The sequence below is a fragment of the Schistocerca piceifrons genome, chromosome 1, assembly GCF_021461385.2.
Source record: "Schistocerca piceifrons isolate TAMUIC-IGC-003096 chromosome 1, iqSchPice1.1, whole genome shotgun sequence".
NCBI lineage: Eukaryota > Metazoa > Arthropoda > Insecta > Orthoptera > Acrididae > Schistocerca > Schistocerca piceifrons.
In genome coordinates this window covers 1,090,535,107-1,090,555,601 of record NC_060138.1, presented here as the reverse complement: position 1 = coordinate 1,090,555,601, position 20,495 = coordinate 1,090,535,107, and the positions used below count along the sequence as shown (strand labels likewise).

Sequence of the window (20,495 nt, the reverse complement as noted above, 5' to 3'; positions counted from 1 at the left end):
CTCTTTCTCTCTCACATTCTACGTTCTGCTCTCTCTCTCTCTCTCTCTCTCTCTCTCTCTCTCTCTCTCTCTCTCTCTCTCCCCCTCCCTCTCCCTCTCCCCCCCCTCTCCCCCCCTCCCCTCCCTCTCTCCCCCTCTCTACCCCCCTCCCTCTCTCCCTCTCCCTCCCTCTCTCCCACTCTCCCTCTCCCTCCCTCTCTCCCACTCTCCCTCTCCCCCCTCTCCCCCTCTCCCACTCTCCCTCTCCCTCCCACTCTCCCTCTCCCTCCCTCCCTCCCTCCCTCTCTCCCTCCCTCCCTCTCTCCCTCCCTCCCTCCCTCCCTCCCTCCCTCTCTCCCTCTCCCTCCCCCGCCCTGTGTGTGTGTGTGTACCCTGAAGTGACATAGAAAAGAAAAAGTAGTTGTATACACCAGCTACAGTTGTTATATTCTCTAATATTTGTTATGCATCTTGCTTGACAGATCAGTCTCCAAATTTTACAACAATTGATGCAAGTCAGCCACTTTCAATTGCACCTAAGGGTTCTAAAATAGCGGTAAGAGAAACTCATGGTAAGTGATGGTCATTAATTAGCTATTTATAAAAAGCTTAGTGCTAGTATTGATACGTATATAGTGTGCTGGACATATCTTGCCTAACCAGAGACAGAGGAAATACTGCTGTGAAAATGTAAGAAGAACACTCACTATCTGAAAGTGATTTCATCCTGCAATGCTGTCTAGATAATTTATTTCAAGGAATGCTGTATAAATAATTGCATTTGAATCCTCGTTGGTACCAAATGTCCTTTGAACTCACTATTGGGAATTAACCTTCTATCAATTCAAATGATCGTACAGTCGTCTTGGCCAGAACTTTCGTTTGTCTATATCTTTCCTCTCCACTCCAAGGACTTGATGACGGTTTTTTTTTTTTTTTTTTCTGGTAATGTTTAGAAAGTGGACGATGACAGAGTTGAGTAAAAATAGTTTTTAGCTAATCACAGACTGTACAGTTTATTACTGAAATCATTACTAATTTAAAACTGTTTTAATTACTTCTTGAGGGTATTTTTGGTCTGTTGTTGCAACTACAAATATGAGTGATTTTTTTCACCAGACGCGTTTCGCTTTATTGTAGTAAAGCATCATCAGTGGTTTGTAATTAAGTCATTTACATTTTGACTTGCTTTTTAGATTGAAAAACTGTCTGTTAAGGATAGGTTGATTTATACTTAGGTGATTTTTCGGCTGATTTCTTCCTTACATCAGGAAATGCGGTCTGTTAGCACATCAATGTTTCTCTGTTTTTAACACTGATAGTTTTTGTCTAGTTTTTAGATGTTCTGCAGCATAATGCACTTCTCACACCACTCTTTTATGTGCACCACTGTATTCTGTTTCTTTTTGTACTTCAAGTATATGGTGTTGTTTGTGTGATGTAGTGTTGCCAACATAAGCTTTCTGCTACTTCGTCTTTGACCTACATCATTTTTTTAAATTAGATTGTTGTATGTGTGTAATTCTATTTAATTATGTTTCTGTGTATTTATATGTGCTGTGCAAGAGTAGAGAAGCAGTAGCGTTGTATAAATTTTTTTCTTTTATTTTTTTCTTTTCTTTCTTTCCTTTTTTTTCTAGGGGAGGGGGAAACTATGATGAGTGGACGTAAGTATATAGCAGTGTGATGTAGTGTGAGGAGCGAGAAGTGAAATGAAACTGTGACTGGGGTGGGGTGGGGTGGGGTGGGGTGGGGGTGAAGGATGGGAAAAGGCTCTTTTCTTTTGTGTGTAATTTCATCAGTTATTCTGTATAGAGTCTAGTTTCCAATATTTATCTGGTCATTGAGCAGCTGTTTATTTTGTGTTAATGCTTTTTGTGTGTGGGAATTTGCTTGGAAAGGGAGGAGGTGTCTGTCTTTACTGATTGTTATGATATTCATATCGTTTTCAATATTGCTTGGCCTATGGTGTGTTCTTCTTTTAGATGATCAGCAAATGTTGAATGATTTGTACCATATTTGAATGCTCTGATGTGTTCTTTATATCTTGTGGCAAATGTCCTGCCAGACATTCCAGTGTACATCTTCTCACAATCTCTGCAGCTGAGCTGATATGTGCCATTTTGTTGGTATCTGTCTGGTTTTAATTTTAGTTTTGGGATGTGCTTTTGTATGGAATTGTTCGTTTTGTAAGCAATGTTTATGCCTTGTTTTTTGAATATGTTTCCTATTGTATGAGTGAATTTGTTGTGGTGGGTCACTGTGTGCCACTTTTTTGTTATAGTGATTTGTTGTGATGCTTTACCACAATACAGCGAAACACGCCTGGTGAAAAAATCAAATATTTTTGTTTTTGCAACAACATACCAAAAATACCCTCAAGAATTATGAAGCAACTAAGGACACTATGGCCACACAAATGAAGAATTTAATGTTTTAATTACTTTCAATTCCAGCTATAATCCACATGCCACCTTGCTTGTTTCAAACTGAGACCTTACGATCATCGGAATGCGATAGGAATGATTGTATCCAAAAACATGTAAGTGCGGGCAGCCAGGTGCTGCCGATGCGCACATCTACAAATTTTATGCAACACAACTTCAGACTGTCATGCTGTGTACTTGTGCCAAGCGATGACAATCACTACTGAAGAATATTGTCAATGGTCAAATGCTGATCTCAGCTGAACCAGCGACATAATATGTAATCGGCAATGAAACATATTGATGTGTTTATGACCAAATGCTGTGAAGATTAACCAATATATCAATGTGGGAGGATATATGGTCCTCACACGTTCCTGGAGCTAAAAAAATAAATTATGCATGGAGATTTATGGTGACATGAAATTTCATTGTAAAATTAATCAGTAAAAGAGGACCCCAGTAGATAGGAAAGAAAGAACGCTTAAATACTATGTAATGGTAGAGTAAAAGGCACAAGAATATTTACACTTAATAGCTGTCATCTCATGGAAGCACAACTTTACTTTAAAGTTTTTATGACATTAAGGAAACAATCTCTCAGACGATATTCAAGAAAGTGTTTGGGATGGGGATGGGGGGAAGGCAGCACTTGCCCATGATAAAGAGCCGTGGTAATTAATGTAAGTATCACTATTAATTAACATGCAAATTTTAGTTCAAAATCAATAACTATTTCTTCATTAAAACAAATGCATAGTTTGACTTTTAAGAAAGAAAATTAACAAAATAATTAAATGTATATTCACTATTCAGCCATTCACTAATTGCAATTAAATTTTTTTGTAAATGAAAATATTCAGTTCATCCTACTGTACCTTGTTCATCTTTCATTAAGCAAGCTTCATTATCCTTAATGGAATGTATATTGAAGGGAATATATACATAGGACATATATATTCCCAAGTTAAATACATAAATGCGGACAGTTAGGCAATTCTAAAATGAAAAAGAAAAGTAGAAGGGAGCAGAGCTAGGTTTGTGGCAGCATAGTTTGACTTTTAAGAAAGGAAATTAACAAAATAATTAAATGTATATTCACTATTCAGCCATTCACTAATTGCAATTAAATTTTTTTGTAAATGAAAATATTCAGTTCATCCTACTGTACCTTGTTCATCTTTCATTAAGCAAGCTTCATTATCCTTAATGTATATTGAAGGGAATATATACATAGGACATATACACTCCTGGAAATGGAAAAAAGAACACATTGACACCGGTGTGTCAGACCCACCATACTTGCTCCGGACACTGCGAGAGGGCTGTGCAAGCAATGATCACACGCACAGCACAGCGGACACACCAGGAACCGCGGTGTTGGCCGTCGAATGGCGCTAGCTGCGCAGCATTTGTGCACCGCCGCCGTCAGTGTCAGCCAGTTTGCCGTGGCATACGGAGCTCCATCGCAGTCTTTAACACTGGTAGCATGCCGCGACAGCGTGGACGTGAACCGTATGTGCAGTTGACGGACTTTGAGCGAGGGCGTATAGTGGGCATGCGGGAGGCCGGGTGGACGTACCGCCGAATTGCTCAACACGTGGGGCGTGAGGTCTCCACAGTACATCGATGTTGTCGCCAGTGGTCGGCGGAAGGTGCACGTGCCCGTCGACCTGGGACCGGACCGCAGCGACGCACGGATGCACGCCAAGGCCGTAGGATCCTACGCAGTGCCGTAGGGGACCGCACCGCCACTTCCCAGCAAATTAGGGACACTGTTGCTCCTGGGGTATCGGCGAGGACCATTCGCAACCGTCTCCATGAAGCTGGGCTACGGCCCCGCACACCGTTAGGCCGTCTTCCGCTCACGCCCCAACATCGTGCAGCCCGCCTCCAGTGGTGTCGCGACAGGCGTGAATGGAGGGACGAATGGAGACGTGTCGTCTTCAGCGATGAGAGTCGCTTCTGCCTTGGTGCCAATGATGGTCGTATGCGTGTTTGGCGCTGTGCAGGTGAGCGCCACAATCAGGACTGCATACGACCGAGGCACACAGGGCCAATAGCCGGCATCATCGTGTGGGGAGCGATCTCCTACACTGGCCGTACACCACTGGTGATCGTCGAGGGGACACTGAATAGTGCACGGTACATCCAAACCGTCATCGAACCCATCGTTCTACCATTCCTAGACCGGCAAGGGAACTTGCTGTTCCAACAGGACAATGCACGTCCGCATGTATCCCGTGCCACCCAACGTGCTCTAGAAGGTGTAAGTCAACTACCCTGGCCAGCAAGATCTCCGGATCTGTCCCCCATTGAGCATGTTTGGGACTGGATGAAGCGTCGTCTCACGCGGTCTGCACGTCCAGCACGAACGCTGGTCCAACTGAGGCGCCAGGTGGAAATGGCATGGCAAGCCGTTCCACAGGACTACATCCAGCATCTCTACGATCGTCTCCATGGGAAAGGTGGATATACACTGTACTAGTGCCGACATTGTGCATGCTCTGTTGCCTGTGTCTGTGTGCCTGTGGTTCTGTCAGTGTGATCATGTGATGTATCTGACCCCAGGAATGTGTCAATAAAGTTTCCCCTTCCTGGGACAATGAATTCATGGTGTTCTTATTTCAATTTCCAGGAGTGTATATTCCCAAGTTAAATACATAAATGCAGACAGTTAGGCAATTCTAAAATGAAAAAGAAAAGTAGAAGGGAGCAGAGCTAGGTTTGTGGCACATGGTGTATGTATCTAACTACATAAGTACCTCAGAGTTTGGAATATCCAGATATAAACACGCTTTATGTTGCACTATTTTATCTTAATCACTCATTGCACTCACGGGTACCCTTCTTTGTAAATAACCTGACTGGCACTCTAAATTTATCACAATAAGTGAAGACTTGTGGTGTCACTCCACTCCATATGGCCTTGTTGACAACCAGACCGCTCCCATGCTGTCTGCAATGGTGAGGCAAGCATGCAGCTGAACCACACAATGTAGGCTGGGAATGCTGCTCTGTGGAAGGTATGCGAAATGCTGATATTATGTTAAGTGGCGTAGTACTGCTCCCATGAGTCAGTTGTCTGCAGTAGATGATGTCATGATGTAGCGTCACATGCCGAACCCTTGTGATCACAGAGAGAAAACAGATGGCAGTATCACACCAAAAGCAAAACTTGCACTGTCCCATCATAAAACACGTGAATGATAATCACATATAAAAAAATAATTTGAAACAGTGCAATGACATAACTTTAAACACACTCCTTTAGGAAACACTACTGAATTTCTGCACAAGTCACAGTTTTGAAAGTCACCTCAAATTAGTGTCACTCAAAAGTGAAAGTGTAATTTCCTCCTCCTCCCTTTCCACTCTGTCTCATTTTTGAGTAAATCACCTTTGTCAGTGTTTCAGAAAGTTCCTTAAACAAAGCAACACCATATTACTTCCTGTATAATTTTAAAGCTGATGCAGAGCTGCATCTCAAAACCTCTTGATATTTATGTGAAATATAAATGTGAACAAACATGACATCATAGGCTTTAACAAGAAGGGTAGGCCAGAGAGAGATCGGTAGGGGGCACAAAAGCAGGAGAGAAGACATCAAAAGTGGTCGATTCTTATGCACTAACAAAAGTTGTAGGTTGTTTGCTACTAAGATCTAGGCCACAGTGTTCTGTGACTGCAAAGGCAATGGCAAACATGTTTCCTGCTGGAACACCAACCGTTAATGATGCCTGCTGTCATAATCTCCTTTGCCGAGCTTGAGCTGCCTACTGCCCAAAAAGGCACTGCATCCATGTCAGAAGTCTGTTACTCATCTACAGTTGTGCCAGACCTTACACCACAACAATAATCCAACAAACATTGGAAGATATTCATTGGACTGATCTCGATCATCCAGCCTATAATGTAGACTTGTCATGCTGGGGCCACTCATTGAAGATTTTTGACAATGCAGAATTACTACAGCTCTTATAAGATAGCTCAAGGATAAACTAGATGCCAGTTGGAGTGCCATATTTATTACTGTAAATAATTCTGTTGTGTGTACTGGGGCTATTACAGTTTCTGAACGTGAAATAATTTGAGTGAAATTGAAGCATCAAAAGTGGTTCAAAATGGTAATTGGGTGCTTTTATGAGGTTTGTCCGGAAAATATGTATAAAAGTTGAATAATAACTTTATTTTACAATTATTCAGGTATTACAATATGGTCTCTTTCAAAGTACTCGCCCTGAGATGCGATACACTTCTGCCAACGCCGTTTCCACTGTTGATAACATTGCTGAAAGTTTTCAGTTGTGATGTTGTTCAGTTGCCGTGTTGTTTCTGCATTGATGGCTTCCACATCTCCCAAGTGCCGCCCCTGAAGCACCATTTTGCATTTAGGGAACATGAAGAAGTCACACGGGGCTAAATCGGGTGAATAAGGCGGGTGGTTTGTCACGGTGATTGAGCTTCGGGCCAAAAACTCGCACACAACGAGCGACATGTGAGCGGGTGCATTGTCGTGATGAAGGATCCACCTGCCCCCTTTTGCCAACTCTGATCGAACTCGGGCCACATGAACTCTGAGCCATGTCAGAACTTCAACATAAAAATTTCGGTTCGCTCTCTGGCCGGGAGGGACAAATTCCTTGTGAACAATGCCCCTAGAATTAAAGAAAACAATCAACATTTTCTTCACATTGGACCTTGATTTTCGCGACTTTTTTGTTCTCGGTTCTCCTGCTAGTTTCCATTCCTTGCTTTGAGATTTGAGCTCCACATCGAATTCGTAAAACCAGGACTCGTCTCCAGTGATGACTCGGTTGAGAAAGTCCCCTCGTTCCTCTGCTTCCAACCAGTCCTCACAGCACTCAACGCTCTTTGCTTTCTGTTCTGGCATCAAGAGCTTCGGTGCGATTTTCGTACACAATTTCTTCATTTCAAGTTTTTGTGTCAGGATTTTGTGAACGATTGTTTTGGGGATTGACAGCTCGTCAGCAATCATTTTGACTGTCAATGTACGGTCTTTAAGAACACAAGCCTGAATTCGTTCAACATTTGCATCGGAACTCGATGTCGACGGGCGTCTTGGGCGAGGGCCATCGTTCACTTCTTCTTTGCCATCCCGGAACCTTTTTAACCACTTGTTCACGGTTGGTTCCTTCAGAGAATTGTCTCCGTAAACCTGTTTCAAACACTCAAAAATCTCACGGCCATACTTGCCTAGCTTTGCAAGAAACTTGATATTGATGCGCTGTTCCTCAATCAGAGAGAGCTCCATGCCGACGGCAGGTGAAAAAGAGTAACTGTCAGCAAGCTGCCGCACACTCCCACCTTCACGCAGAGTGCTCTGACTCGAACTGAGCGTTGATGGGATTGATTACAGCAGTAGTCCCACCTGGCGGTGACTGCAACTTGTAACATAAAGACATTATTCAACTTTTATACTTATTTTCCGGACAAACCTCGTATAGAGGATCTGGGAGAGGAGTTATGATGGCAAAGCACTTTAGAGCCAATTTGGACAGTATCACAAGTAAGTTTCCTGACCATGCTATTGTAATAGGAGGAGACCTCACATTGCCAACTATAGAATGGGAGAGCCACATAATTAAATTGTTCCAAGAGGAAGGGATTCATGTGAGATCATTCTGAAAGTCTAGTCTACAAATGACTTCATACAGATAGATAGAAAGAGACGTGAGGGCAATGTCTGCGACCACCTATAAGTAACAGACCCTAACTTTTCTAATCAGTTAATATCGAGGAGGGAACCACTGGTCATAAGGCTGTAATAGGACCACTGACTACGGATTCTACAAGGAATGTTAAAAAAGTAGGGATATACTTTTATTAGCAAGATTAACCAGAGATAAACTGCAGAATATATAAGTAGTCATCATGAAATACTCAGCTCTAAGAATGAAGACGTGGAGCCAAATAGTAAAACTCAAAAGCATTCCTCAGTGGGCCTTAGATTAGCATGTGCTGAGCAAGGTTGTGGGGTATGGAAAAGACCAACTGTGATTCAGTATTGCCGTGATAACATAGAAAGCCTCTACAATTTAAGTGAAGTCAAAACCTAACAAGCAAACAGAAGCTGATGAAGCCAAAAGAGCAGAACGAGAGCAATGCAATAAGAATTTGATGAATTAGAAAGTGAAATTTTGCAAAAGAATTTGACTCAAATTCCCAATAAGTTTTTTTTTTTCCCTTACGTTAAATCAGTAGGCAGATTGAATTCACACATTCAGTCACTCAGTGATCATATTGGAACCAAAACAGAAGATGGCAGAGATAAGACCGAAATACTGAATTTGGCTTTCCAAAATTGTTTTACTGTGGAAGGTTGTTATACAATTCTGCACTTCAGTCATCACATGAATACCAAAATTCCAGGTACTGGGACAGAAAATCAACTAAAACTGCTTAACATCAGAGAGCAACTGGACCAGATAATACACCAGTGAGGTTCAACAGAGTTCAAGTGAAATATCTTGCTCCTCCTCTAACAGCGGTTCATTGTTGGTCCGGACCACTGCAGGATACCTAATGATTGGAAAAAAAGAGCTGGTCATTTCCGTTTTCTAGAAGGATCACTGGACACAAGCACATAATAATGGGCCTGTATCAGTGATGTCGTCTGCTGTAGACTTCTGGAACCGTCTGCTGTAGAATTCTGGAACAAGATTTGTGCTCATATGTTATGACATACTTAATTCAGCATGGAGTTTGCTAACAGAGCTCTTTCAAAATTCAACCCACTGTGTTCTTTTCACAAGATATTAGAGTGCCATAGACAAAGATGCCCAGATTGGAGCTGTGCTCCCTGACTTCTGGAAGGCATTCAGTACAGTTCTGCACCATTTTTTGACAAATAAAATACAAACTTACCGAGTATCTGATCACATTTGTGATTGGATTCAAGACTTCCATGCAGGCAGAATTAAACACACTGTTCTTAATGGAATAAAATTGACAGATGTGAAGGGAATGTCATAGGGCTGTTACTATTTACAATTTATGTTAAGGATTTAGTAGATAATATTGGAGGCCCTGCAGGACTATTTGCAGACAATGCTTTTATCTGTAGGAAGGTTACAATTCTAGAAGACTGTCCTGAAAGGCAGGAATAGCAGTGGAAGATTGACATTTGTTACAGGGACTGACAGTTGATGCTGACTATGAATAAATTTAATGTATTGCACATAAATAGACTAAGATATTCACTATTGTTGGATTATGCTATTGGCAACAAATGGTTGGAGACAGTAACTATATTAAACACAGAGGACTAACCACATGGAGCAAACTGAAGTGGAATGACAATATAATTCAGATAGTAGGAAAAACAAATACTGTGCTGAGATTCAATGGGAGAATCTGAAGGAAGTGTAATTCATTCATGTTCAACTGATTGTCAAGATTGATTGTACTGCCAGAAGGACTCTGCTGAACACTGTATGGTGGCTTGCAGAGTATGGCTGTAGATGTAGTAGAGATTTTTTTATTTTTTATTTTTATTTTTTTCTCGAAAAGGCGTTCATTAGCCTACCAAGTAGGGTTAACAGAAGAGATATAGAAGATCCAACGAAAAATTGCATGTTTTGTCATTGGATCATTCACTAGGTACAAGAGCACTGTGGAGGAGATGCTTAACAAAACCAAGTTGCAGATGCTACTACAGAAGTGGTGTGCATCACAAATAGGTTTACTCTGGTAATTTCAAGAGCTTATGTTCCAAGAACAGTCAGGAAAGATATTACTTCCTTCCACTTACCTCTTCTGGCATGATCACGGCAAGAAAGCAGAGAAATTAGAGCGCATTTGGAGCTTTACCAGAAAATCATGCTTATCATGTACCATGGACGAAACAGGAAAGGGGTGAAAAAATAGTACTGCCAGAAGGACTCTCTGCTAAACACCGTGTGGTGGCTTGCGGAGTATAGCTGTAGATGTAATAGAGATGCATATTTTTTTGAAAGGCATTAAAAATTTATTGGTTTATGGAAGAAGATTAAATTTTAATTAATTTTCAGTAATCAAAATTTAGTTACCAAAACTTGTCTCTATTTGATCTTGTCTCATATAAGAAGCCTGAGAAGCGCCAGGTGCTTTAATTAGTGGATCAGTGCAATGACTGTTGTCCTGTCATTGTGAACTGTAAAACCAGTATTACAGCCATCTCCAAAGTCCCGAGTTGGGGATGAAAATCAGTCCAAAACCATCAGCTCATGTGACATTGGTCAAATTGTGTGACATTGGTCCTGTCTGATGGATCAGACAATGACCACACTATCGACGGTACAGGTGTCGATGTCTTCATGAGGGAACCAGCAAGTTCCTCAAGTAAACCCTTCCGTGCTATAAATTCAAAACAATGTAGGAAAAACAGAAAAAAAAACCTCACCACTAATACAGTTCCTATCTTACAGTGAACATCAATGGTTCCAGAACTTTTGTGAAGGATCTAAGACTTAGCTGAAGGAAGAGCAAAGCGTATGTGTCCCCAGGAGACACATTTTTAAACAGTTGATGCCCCTGCGTTACAGGTTGCTTCCTCCACAAGAAGGTTTTTATAAGCTGTCTGTACAAACCCACGCCTCTCCCTTCACCAACATCCTAAAACAGTCACAATATTGGTCCATGTTCATCGTAGGTTCACAATGTGTTTAGACGAAGAAGTTCTCAGTGAAGTCATTACTCAGTGCTCCCACCCCTTCCTCCTCTGTGGAGATTTGAATATACACAGCATTCTTAAATAGAATAAATTGCCTTTTTGCTGAGGTAACAGTTGGATCTGGCACATAGGCCATGAGAGGTAGTACTGAAGTACTGCCAGTGAATGGAAAGTGAAGAAAAAAATTTTGAATTAACAGTAAAATAGTTCATGTATCCTCTAGACTGGTGGCAGCTTGCACAACAGCATCCAGGTGGGCAGATCATGTTACCAAATTGATCCACCATGTTGCTGAAGCATCCATTCCACAGCCTCCAGGTTAGCTAAAAAGGCAGCCTGCCCCTTGGTGGAGCGACAAATGCTACTCTGTGATCAGGCCAGGCAGGCTTGTGTTGGTTCAAGTGCTGGCCGACTGCAGGGATCCTCGCAGCCTTTTGGGTAGGAAGAGTGAAATGTTGTCTAATTATGAGAGAGAGGATGAAAAAGTTGTGGCAACAGTTACTGAACAACACCAAAAGTGCAGTCATATGGGAGACCATCGGGAGGATTTCTAGGAGAAGCAGGAGATGTCTGATGGCTGCTGGAATGAGGATCAGAAGTTCCCATAACAATCTGCAGTGGTGGAATGCTTTGCCAGGGTTACCACCATTGCAAGTCAGTATCCTGTTTCCATACACTACACAGTGGCTGCTGAGAGGAGCAGTTGGGACTTTAGTTCCACCAATGATAAAGCCTACAACTGCCCCTTTTTCATGTGAGAACTGGATTCTACATTATCTGTGCCTCGTGATGCATCACTTGGTCATGATCATGTCCATTGTAGTATGCTGTGATAATTCCAAAGCTCCACAAATGGGGCTTCTGAGTATGTCTTCCCATCTGTTTTCACCCCTTCCTTTCGCCACGATATTTTAAATAAGGAATCAGTGACATCTCCTCTGGCTGCCTTTGACGAGAAAACAGTGTCACTCGAGGTACTGTTTTAAGTGTGATTGTGCTTGCTATAGCTATTAATAGTATAATGTCAACAGTTAAGTCCTGTCCAGTGGTTTTTGTTCGTGGACGTCTTCTCCGTCTTTTCTTCCTCCTCCTGTCTTGCAACAACAGCTTGTCAGTTGAAACTGACTGTTAGGTACAAAATCTGAGCTTATGGAATATCAGATTAACTTTGCAACTGGATTGAGGAATTTCTAGCAAACATATCACAGTATGTTGTCCTGAGTGGAGCAGGTATAAAAGTAGCAGGTATAAAAGTAATTTCTGGTGTTCCCCAGGGGACATTATGGGACTGGTACTTTCCACAGTGTATATAAATGAACCAGTAGATAATGTTGGAAGTTCCATGAGGCTTTTCGTAGATGATGCTGTTGTATACGGAAAAGTCACAACGCAAGAAAATGTAGCTAAATGCAGAAAAACGTGCAGAGATTTGACACTTGGTGCAGGGAGTGGCAACTGATCCTCATCATCAACAGATGTAACGTGTTGCGAATACATGGACAGAAAGACCCTTCATTGTATGATTACAAGATTGCAGGACAATCACTGGAAGCAGTTACTTCCATAAAATTCTAGGAGTATGTGTACAGAGTGATTTGAATTGGAACAACCATATAAAATTACCGGGGGAAGGCAGATGCCAGACTGAGATTCTAGGAAGAATCTTCAGGAAATGTAGTCCATCAACAAAGGAAGTAGCATACAAAATATTTTTTTGGCCAGTACTTGGATATTGCTCGTCATTATAGGATCGATATCTGATAGGTCTGATAGAGAAAATAGAGAAGATACAAAGAAGAGTAGCATGGTTTGTCACAGGTTCATGTAGTAAGTGTAAAAGCATCATGGAGACAATCAGTCATGTCCAGTGGCAGATGCTGTTAGAGAGGCTTTCTGCATCACAGTATGGTCTACTGTTAAAGTTCTGAGAGTGTATGTTCCAAGAAGAGTCAACCAATATATTGCTTCCTCCTATGTATATCTTGTGAAAAGACCTTCAAGACAAAATTAGAGAGATTCGAGCCCACAGAGCAGGAATTATTCTTTCCTTGAATCATATGCGACTAGAACAGAGAAGGGGGAAGTGACACTGGTTCACAATGTACCCCGTGCCACACACTGTATGGTGGCTTGCGGAGTATCTGTATCTACATCTGTGTCTACATAGATACTGTGCTGTCCACCGTATGGTGCATGGCGGTAGGTACCTTGTATAATTACTGGTCATTTCCTTTCCTGTTCCACTTGCAGATAGAGCGAGGGAAAACTACTGTCAATATACCTCCTTAAGAGTCCTAATTTCTCATATTTTACCTTCATGATTCTTACACGCAATATATATTGGGGTTAGTAGATTTGTTCTACAGTGAGCTTCGGATGCTGGTTCTCTAAATTTTCTTAATAGCGTTCCTCAAAAAGGATGTTGCCTCCCCTCCAGGGATTCCCATTTGAGTTCCTGAAGCACATCTGTAACACTTGTGTTTTGTTCTTCAGTTGTAACACATCAAGCAGTCCGCCTCCGAATTGCTTCAATATCTTCGTTTAATCCACCTGGTACGAATCCTAAACACTTGAGCAGTACTCAAGAATGGGGCACACTAGTGTCCTATATGCAGTCTCCTTTACAGATGAAACACACTTAACACACTTCCCTAGAATTTCCCACTAAACCGAAGTTGACCATTTCGCCTTCCCTACCACAATCTTCACATGTTTGTTTCATTCCATATTGCGTTGCACTGTGACTGTGTCAACATTTTTCTATATTGAGAGCTAGCTACCATTCACATACCAACTAGAAATTTCATTTAAGTCATCTTGTATCCTTCTACAGTCACTCAATGATGACACCTTACCGCACGTGACAGCAACATCAGCAGACAACTAGAGATTGCTTCCTATCCTGTCAGCCAAATCATTTAGTATATAGAGAATTATAGTGGTGCTATCCCACTTCCCTGGGGCACTCCTGATGATACTCTTGTCTCTGATGAACACTCGCTGTCGAGAACATTTTCTTGGTTCTCTGCCTGAACTTTTGCTAAGGTATGATGGTGGTAGTATAGACTTAGATGTACATGATAGGAGGAGTAGTTGGAGACGAGGGGTTTTAATCATTCATGTTCTGTTTTTAACTTCTATGAGCTGCGGATGAGGGAAACTGTTCTTAATTTTTACACACAGTGAGGTTTCTGGGCCTCACATTTGATTTTAAACTTATGTGGTTGCTATGTCCTAGGTATCTCAAAACACTGTCCTTAAAAGCAGTAAATATTTTAAAATGGTCAGCCATAATTCATGTGGAACAGATAGAACCAGGCTAGTGAGCCACCTTTTAACAGCAGACTATGACTCTTCATGGTGTCACAAGCCTACAAGACAGTACCTATGCTGCAAACAACTGCATACCATACTGTTGCTTGACTTCTGATGGAAGAACTTTTTTCATAATCAGCACTGAGCAACGAGGCCCAGTGTGATTCACATGAAGGATTGCCATTTAGAGTGGCTGTCGCTGATTTTAAAGTTTTACACCAAGGTTGGAGCAGACCTCCGACTTGGGTCCTAAAGAGCCAGAACAGTCACTTGGTCCCAGTTGCAGGTTGGTTATCTAAAGGCTTCCATAGGCCAAAAAATAAATTTTTAGTATTTCATGTATGTAGTGACCGAATTTAAAATGCTGTCATAATCTGTTCATAAAGAGCTATAATATAAAGGTTTAAAATAATAAGTCAAGCTGTACAGTTAGAAACTTTGTATATGCAACTCACAGTGCAATTTATCCAGACTATATTCATACAGTATTTGCGAATGGGAGCACTTAGCGACATCCAACAAACTTTACATGTTATTTCAAAACTTTTTCTCACTTAAATGCAACTAATGAAAGGTATAAAAGTTTATCAGTGACTACATTTTTGTTGTTCTTGTAGTAAAACTTCAACACCAAGCATAAAATTGTAATTTATCCCAGCTTTACTACTAACTCTATTCATTTTGCAGACAGTATCCACATGTGCCATTGAGTGTGTTTGCAAAATTGTATCATTGTATGACACACAGTTCAGGAGGTATGACCTCAAAAAAATTGAGATGTGTGAAAAATTAGATTGTCTTAAAACAGTTCTGTAAAGAATCAGGAGGTGGGTGGGGTACTGGTTATTTTATTTGTGACAGATTCTAAGAAAGATCACACTCAAAATTTTACCTTTCAATCTTAGTTTAATAATGTTTTGGATTGGCATTTCAATTTTAAAATAGTGTACAGTAACGGTTCGAAGCAATGGGTCTCCCTTGGGTGTTCACTAGTTTTCACCAACTATGGCTTCAGGGTTCTTCCCAGTGTATATACACTGTATTTAATTCAGAGATCTGTGTGATCCTGAAGGCTTAGGAGCAGATGAGGTAACCACAGGGCAAAAAGTTTCTCATTTACTCAGCTTCCCTTAGTGTCTTACAAGCTCTGTAACAAATGTACCCTGCAGAGAAAATGTTATTAACATAACTAATGAGGAGGTATTGAATAGGATTGGGGCGGAGTTTGTGGCACAAAGTGACTAGAAGAAGGGATCGGTTGGTAGGACATGTTCTGAGGCATCAAGGGATCACCAATTTAGTATTGGAGGGCAGCATGGAGGGTGAAAATCGTAGAGGGAGACCAAGACATAAATACACTAAGCAGATTCAGAAGGATGTAGGCTGCAGTTCGTACTGGGAGATGAAGAAGCTTGCACCGGATAGAGTAGCATGGAGAGCTGCATCAAACCAGTCTCAGGACTGAAGACCACAACAATAACATAATAGACCTGTTAAGAAAAATAGTGAGTTTTGCCATTAGTAATAATGCAATATGTGTAATTGAAAAGACTGTCACTTTTGCCAATGATGTATGAGGCAATTAAGCCTTTTCTATGTTCACCCTGAAAACAGCAAAAATTTATAGCCTATATGGTGAAATAAGCTGAAAACTGTGAAACATGGTGAAAGCTGCTGGATTACATCTCAGATGTTTGTAAACATCTCATGTGTTTTGTTTTCCACCTGCAGCCAGTAGCTGTATAGCATGGTGACATCAGGCTAATGCAGTGGCTTCTGTCATATTGAGTGATAAACAGCAAGCTTATTTGGCACCTTTTCCAAAGTGCAGCTAATATGATTGGTGTGTAGCAAATGGAGCAACCATGGCTTCCACTAAGATTCAATTTATATACTTATACCTTGTATGCCCTTCACTACTGTGCATTAATTTTACTTACACCAGTTCTGCTCGGAGCCTGTCGACAGAATCCAGAACGGATTGTGCCTCTATTGACCGCAGCCAACATAGGCCACTCCATTTGCTATGTGTGGCACTGCAATTGACAGGGCGTGTTCAGTGAACAGTTGTGCGATGGCTTGTTCGCCTTGGCTGCAGTCCTCAATGGTGTTTAGTGCATTTTTAGTGCATTGTGATGGCAGACAGGTTGTTATAAATTTGGACAGAGAAACACCGAAATCACAGCAGGCTTAATTTTATTTCATATTCATTGGTATAAATAAGTACCAATTGTGAAGGAAAACTTGTATGTATATACATGCTTTCATGAAACCTGCTGTGTTTATACTACAGCAAGCAACAAGTTCGAAGTGCAAATAGCACGTGTTGGGAATACTGCAGAATGCTCCACTTCGACTACTGAGCACAATGAATAAGGGAAAGTTCACAAGCAATACACTAGAGGTCACTGTTCTTGTGTCACCAAAGTATGCTGGACTGCCATTGGCTATAGAAGGAAAACACACAAATTAAACCGTGTCGTTCTCTAGAAACATGTTTCAGTTGGAACAATTGTTTCCTGCAGTGTTTCACGTCTGTTTCCAACTTTGTTTCTTGACTCTGTTTCTGTACACACTGGCAGCAAACATTTCTCAGTGGATTCACGTTGTCTGCAACGTTGCTTGTTGTACTGTTTTCGTATTTCCTGCCACATCATGTCCAGAGAGAAGGAAGCTGTAATATTTTCTACTGCATTATTAATACTCGAAGGTTCACACAAACAAAATGAAAGGCGTCATCATCATTCTTTATTTATTTATTGTGACTTTTGGCCTAAAGGTCATTCAGCCATTTCTTAATGTTTCGAAGTTTTACAGGAGAAAGTTGCGTTTAACAGAGAATTTCATAATTGGTTTTAAAACTGTGGTATTATTTTGATGAAGGGGAGTTTGTGTAGTAGCTGGTAATGGTTGATAACATCGGATTAGTTATTGTATGAAATCGATTTGCTGGTTTGCTTACAGTCATCGTCATTGGTAAGTGAAAACATGCTATAGAAGTACTGGTGGGAAAAACTTGCTTCATATGGGGACTGAGTATGTAAGAGAGCTCATAATTTCACTCAGTTATCATCTAATAGTTTTGAATTAGTGGAAAAAAGGTACCAACATTTCTTTAAAAAAGACAGAAATTTCAGGACAGCAATTACAGTCAGACCTGTTGGTAGTCTTAGATTTTTGGCAACTGGAGATTCATTACAGAGGATTGAGTATCCATTTCGCATTTCAAAGCAAGCTACGGCAGATGACCTTATGTTCTTTTCTATGCTGTCTTTAAAGCAACAGCGCCCTGCAGAAGGTCTTGTGTTTAATTGCTATTCTTGTTCTGCTTCCTTTGTATATTACACAAGCAGCTGTCAGCCTTGTACAGTGATAACAACTCAATAGTCAGCTACCTTGTTCACTGGAATTCCAAACTTAATATTGCTTTGGGGGGGGGGGGGGGGGGGGAGAAGAAAGAAAGAGAGACCTAACAACTCTATACAACAAACGACACCATGTTGTTGTTGTTGTTGTGGTCTTCAGTCCTGAGACTAGTTTGATGCAGCTCTCCATGCTACTCTATCCTGTGCAAGCTCCTTCATCTCCCAGTACCTACTGCAACCTACATCCTTCTGAATCTGCTTAGTGTATCCATCTCTTGGTCTCCCTCTACGATTTTTACCCTCCATGCTGCCCTCCAATGCTAGATTTGTGATCCCTTGATGCCTCAGAACATGTCCTACCAACCGATCCCTTCTTCTAGTCAAGTTGTGCCATAAACTTCTCTTCTCCCCAATCCTATTCAGTACCTCCTCATTAGTTATGTGATCTACCTACCTAATCTTCAACATTCTTCTGTAGCACCACATTTCAAAAGCTTCTATTCTCTTCTTGTCCAAACTATTTATCGTCTGTGTTTCACTTCCATACATGGCTACACTCCATACAAATACTTTCAGAAACGACTTCCTGACACTTAAATCTATATTCAATGTTAACAAATTTCTCTTCTTCAGAAACGCTTTCCTTGCCATTGCCAGTCTACATTTTATATCCTCTCTACTTCGACCATCATCAGTTATTTTGCTCCCCAAACAGCAAAACTCCTTTACTACTTTAAGTGTCTCATTTCCTAATCGAATTCCCTCAGCATCACCCGACTTAATTCGACTACATTCCATTATCCTCGTTTTGCTTTTGTTGATGTTCATCTTATATCCTCCTTTCAAGACCTGTCCATTCCGTTCAACTGCTCTTCCAAGTCCTTTGCCGTCTCTGACAGAATTACAATGTCATAGGCGAACCTCAAAGTTTTTATTTCTTCTCCCTAGATTTTAATACCTACTCCAAATTTTTCTTTTGTTTCCTTTACTGCTTGCTCAATATACAGATTGAATAACGTCGGGGAGAGGCTACAACCCTGTCTCACTCCCTTCCCAACCACTGCTTCCCTTTCATGTCCCTCGACTCTTATAACTGCCATCTGGTTTCTGTACAAATTGTAAATAGCCTTTCGCTCCCTGTATTTTACCCCTGCCACCTTTAAAATTTGAGAGTTTTCCAGCCAACATTGTCAAAAGCTTTCTCTAAGTCTACAAATGCTAGAAACGGAAGTTTGCCTTTCCTTAATCTTTCTTCTAAGATAAGTCGTAGGGTCAGTATTGCCTCACGTGTTCCAACATTTCTACGGAATCCAAGCTGATCTTCCCCAAGGTCGGCTTCTACAAGTTTTTCCATTCGTCTGTAAAGAATTCGCGTTAGTATTTTGCAGCTGTGACTTATTAAACTGATAGTTTGGTAATTTTCACATTTGTCAACACCTGCTTTCTGTGGGATTGGATTTATTATATTCTTCTTGAAGTCTGACCGTATTTTTCCTGTCTCATACATCGTGCTCACCTGTTGGTAGTGTTTTGTCAGGACTGGCTCTCCCAAGGCCGTCAATAGTTCTAATGGAATGTTGTCTACTCCTGGGGCCTTGTTTCGACTCAGGTCTTTCAGTGCTCTGTCAAACTCTTCACGCAGTATCGTATCTCCCATTTCATCTTCATCTACATCCTCTTCCATTTCCATAATATTGTCCTCAAGTACATCGCCCTTGTATAGACCCTCTATATACTCCTTCCACCTTTCTGCTTTCCCTTCTTTGCTTAGAACTGGGTTTCCATCTGAGCTCTTGATATTCATACAAGTGGCTCTCTTTTCTCCAAGGTCTCTTTAATTTTCCTGTAGGCAGTATCTATCTTAAGCCCTAGTGAGATAAGCCTCTACATCCTTACATTTGTCCTCTAGCCATGCCTGCTTAGCCATTTTGCACTTCCTGTCGATATCATTTTTTAGACGTTTGTAATCCTTTTTGCCTGCTTCATTTACTGCATTTTTATATTTTCTCCTTTCATCAATTAAATTCAATATTTCTTCTGTTACCCAAGGATTTCTACTAGCCCTCGTCTTTTTACCTACTTGATCCTCTGCTGCCTTCACCACTTCATCCCTCAGAACTACCCAGTCTTCTTCTACTGTATTTCTTTGCCCCATTCCTGTCAATTGTTCCCTTATGCTCTCCCTGAAGTTCTGTACAACCTCTGGTTTAGTCAGTTTATCCAGGTCTCATCTCCTTAAATTTCCACCTTTTTGCAGTTTCTTCAGTTTTAATCTACAGTTCATAACCAATAGATTGTGGTTAGAGTCCACATCTGCCCCTGGAAATGTCTTACAATTTAAAACCTGGTTCCTAAATCTCTGTCTTACCATTATATAATCTATCTGATACCTTTTAGTGTCTCCAGGATTCTTCCATGTATACAACCTTCTTTTATGATTCTTGAACCCAGTGTTAGCTATGATTAAGTTATGCTCTATGCAAAATTCTACCAGACGGCTTCCTCTTTCATTTCTTACCCCCAATCCGTATTCACCTACTATGTTTCCTTCTCTCCCTTTTCCTACACTCGAATTCCAGTCACCCATGACTATTAAATTTTTGTCTCCCTTCACTACCTGAATAATTTCTTTCATCTCATCACACATTTCTTCAATTTATTCGTCATCTGCAGAGCTAGTTGGCATATAAACTTGTACTACTGTAGTAGGCATGGGCTTCGTGTCTGTCTTGGCCA

At 41.0% G+C, this 20,495-nt stretch overlaps 2 protein-coding genes across 2 annotated transcripts in view; both read left to right on the top strand.

Moving 5' to 3' along the window:
• The window catches only part of LOC124777844, a 39,052-nt gene extending 38,493 nt beyond the window's left edge, over window positions 1-559 (top strand). Inside the window, exon 4 of the mRNA XM_047253382.1 lies at window positions 462-559. Within this exon, the coding sequence (XP_047109338.1) occupies window positions 462-559 (98 nt within the window). The remainder of the gene's footprint in view (window positions 1-461) is intronic.
• LOC124775033 overlaps window positions 407-20,495 on the top strand; it is a 118,944-nt gene continuing 98,855 nt past the window's right edge. Inside the window, exon 1 of the mRNA XM_047249808.1 lies at window positions 407-551. The gene's annotated coding sequence lies outside the window, so the exon portion shown is untranslated. The remainder of the gene's footprint in view (window positions 552-20,495) is intronic.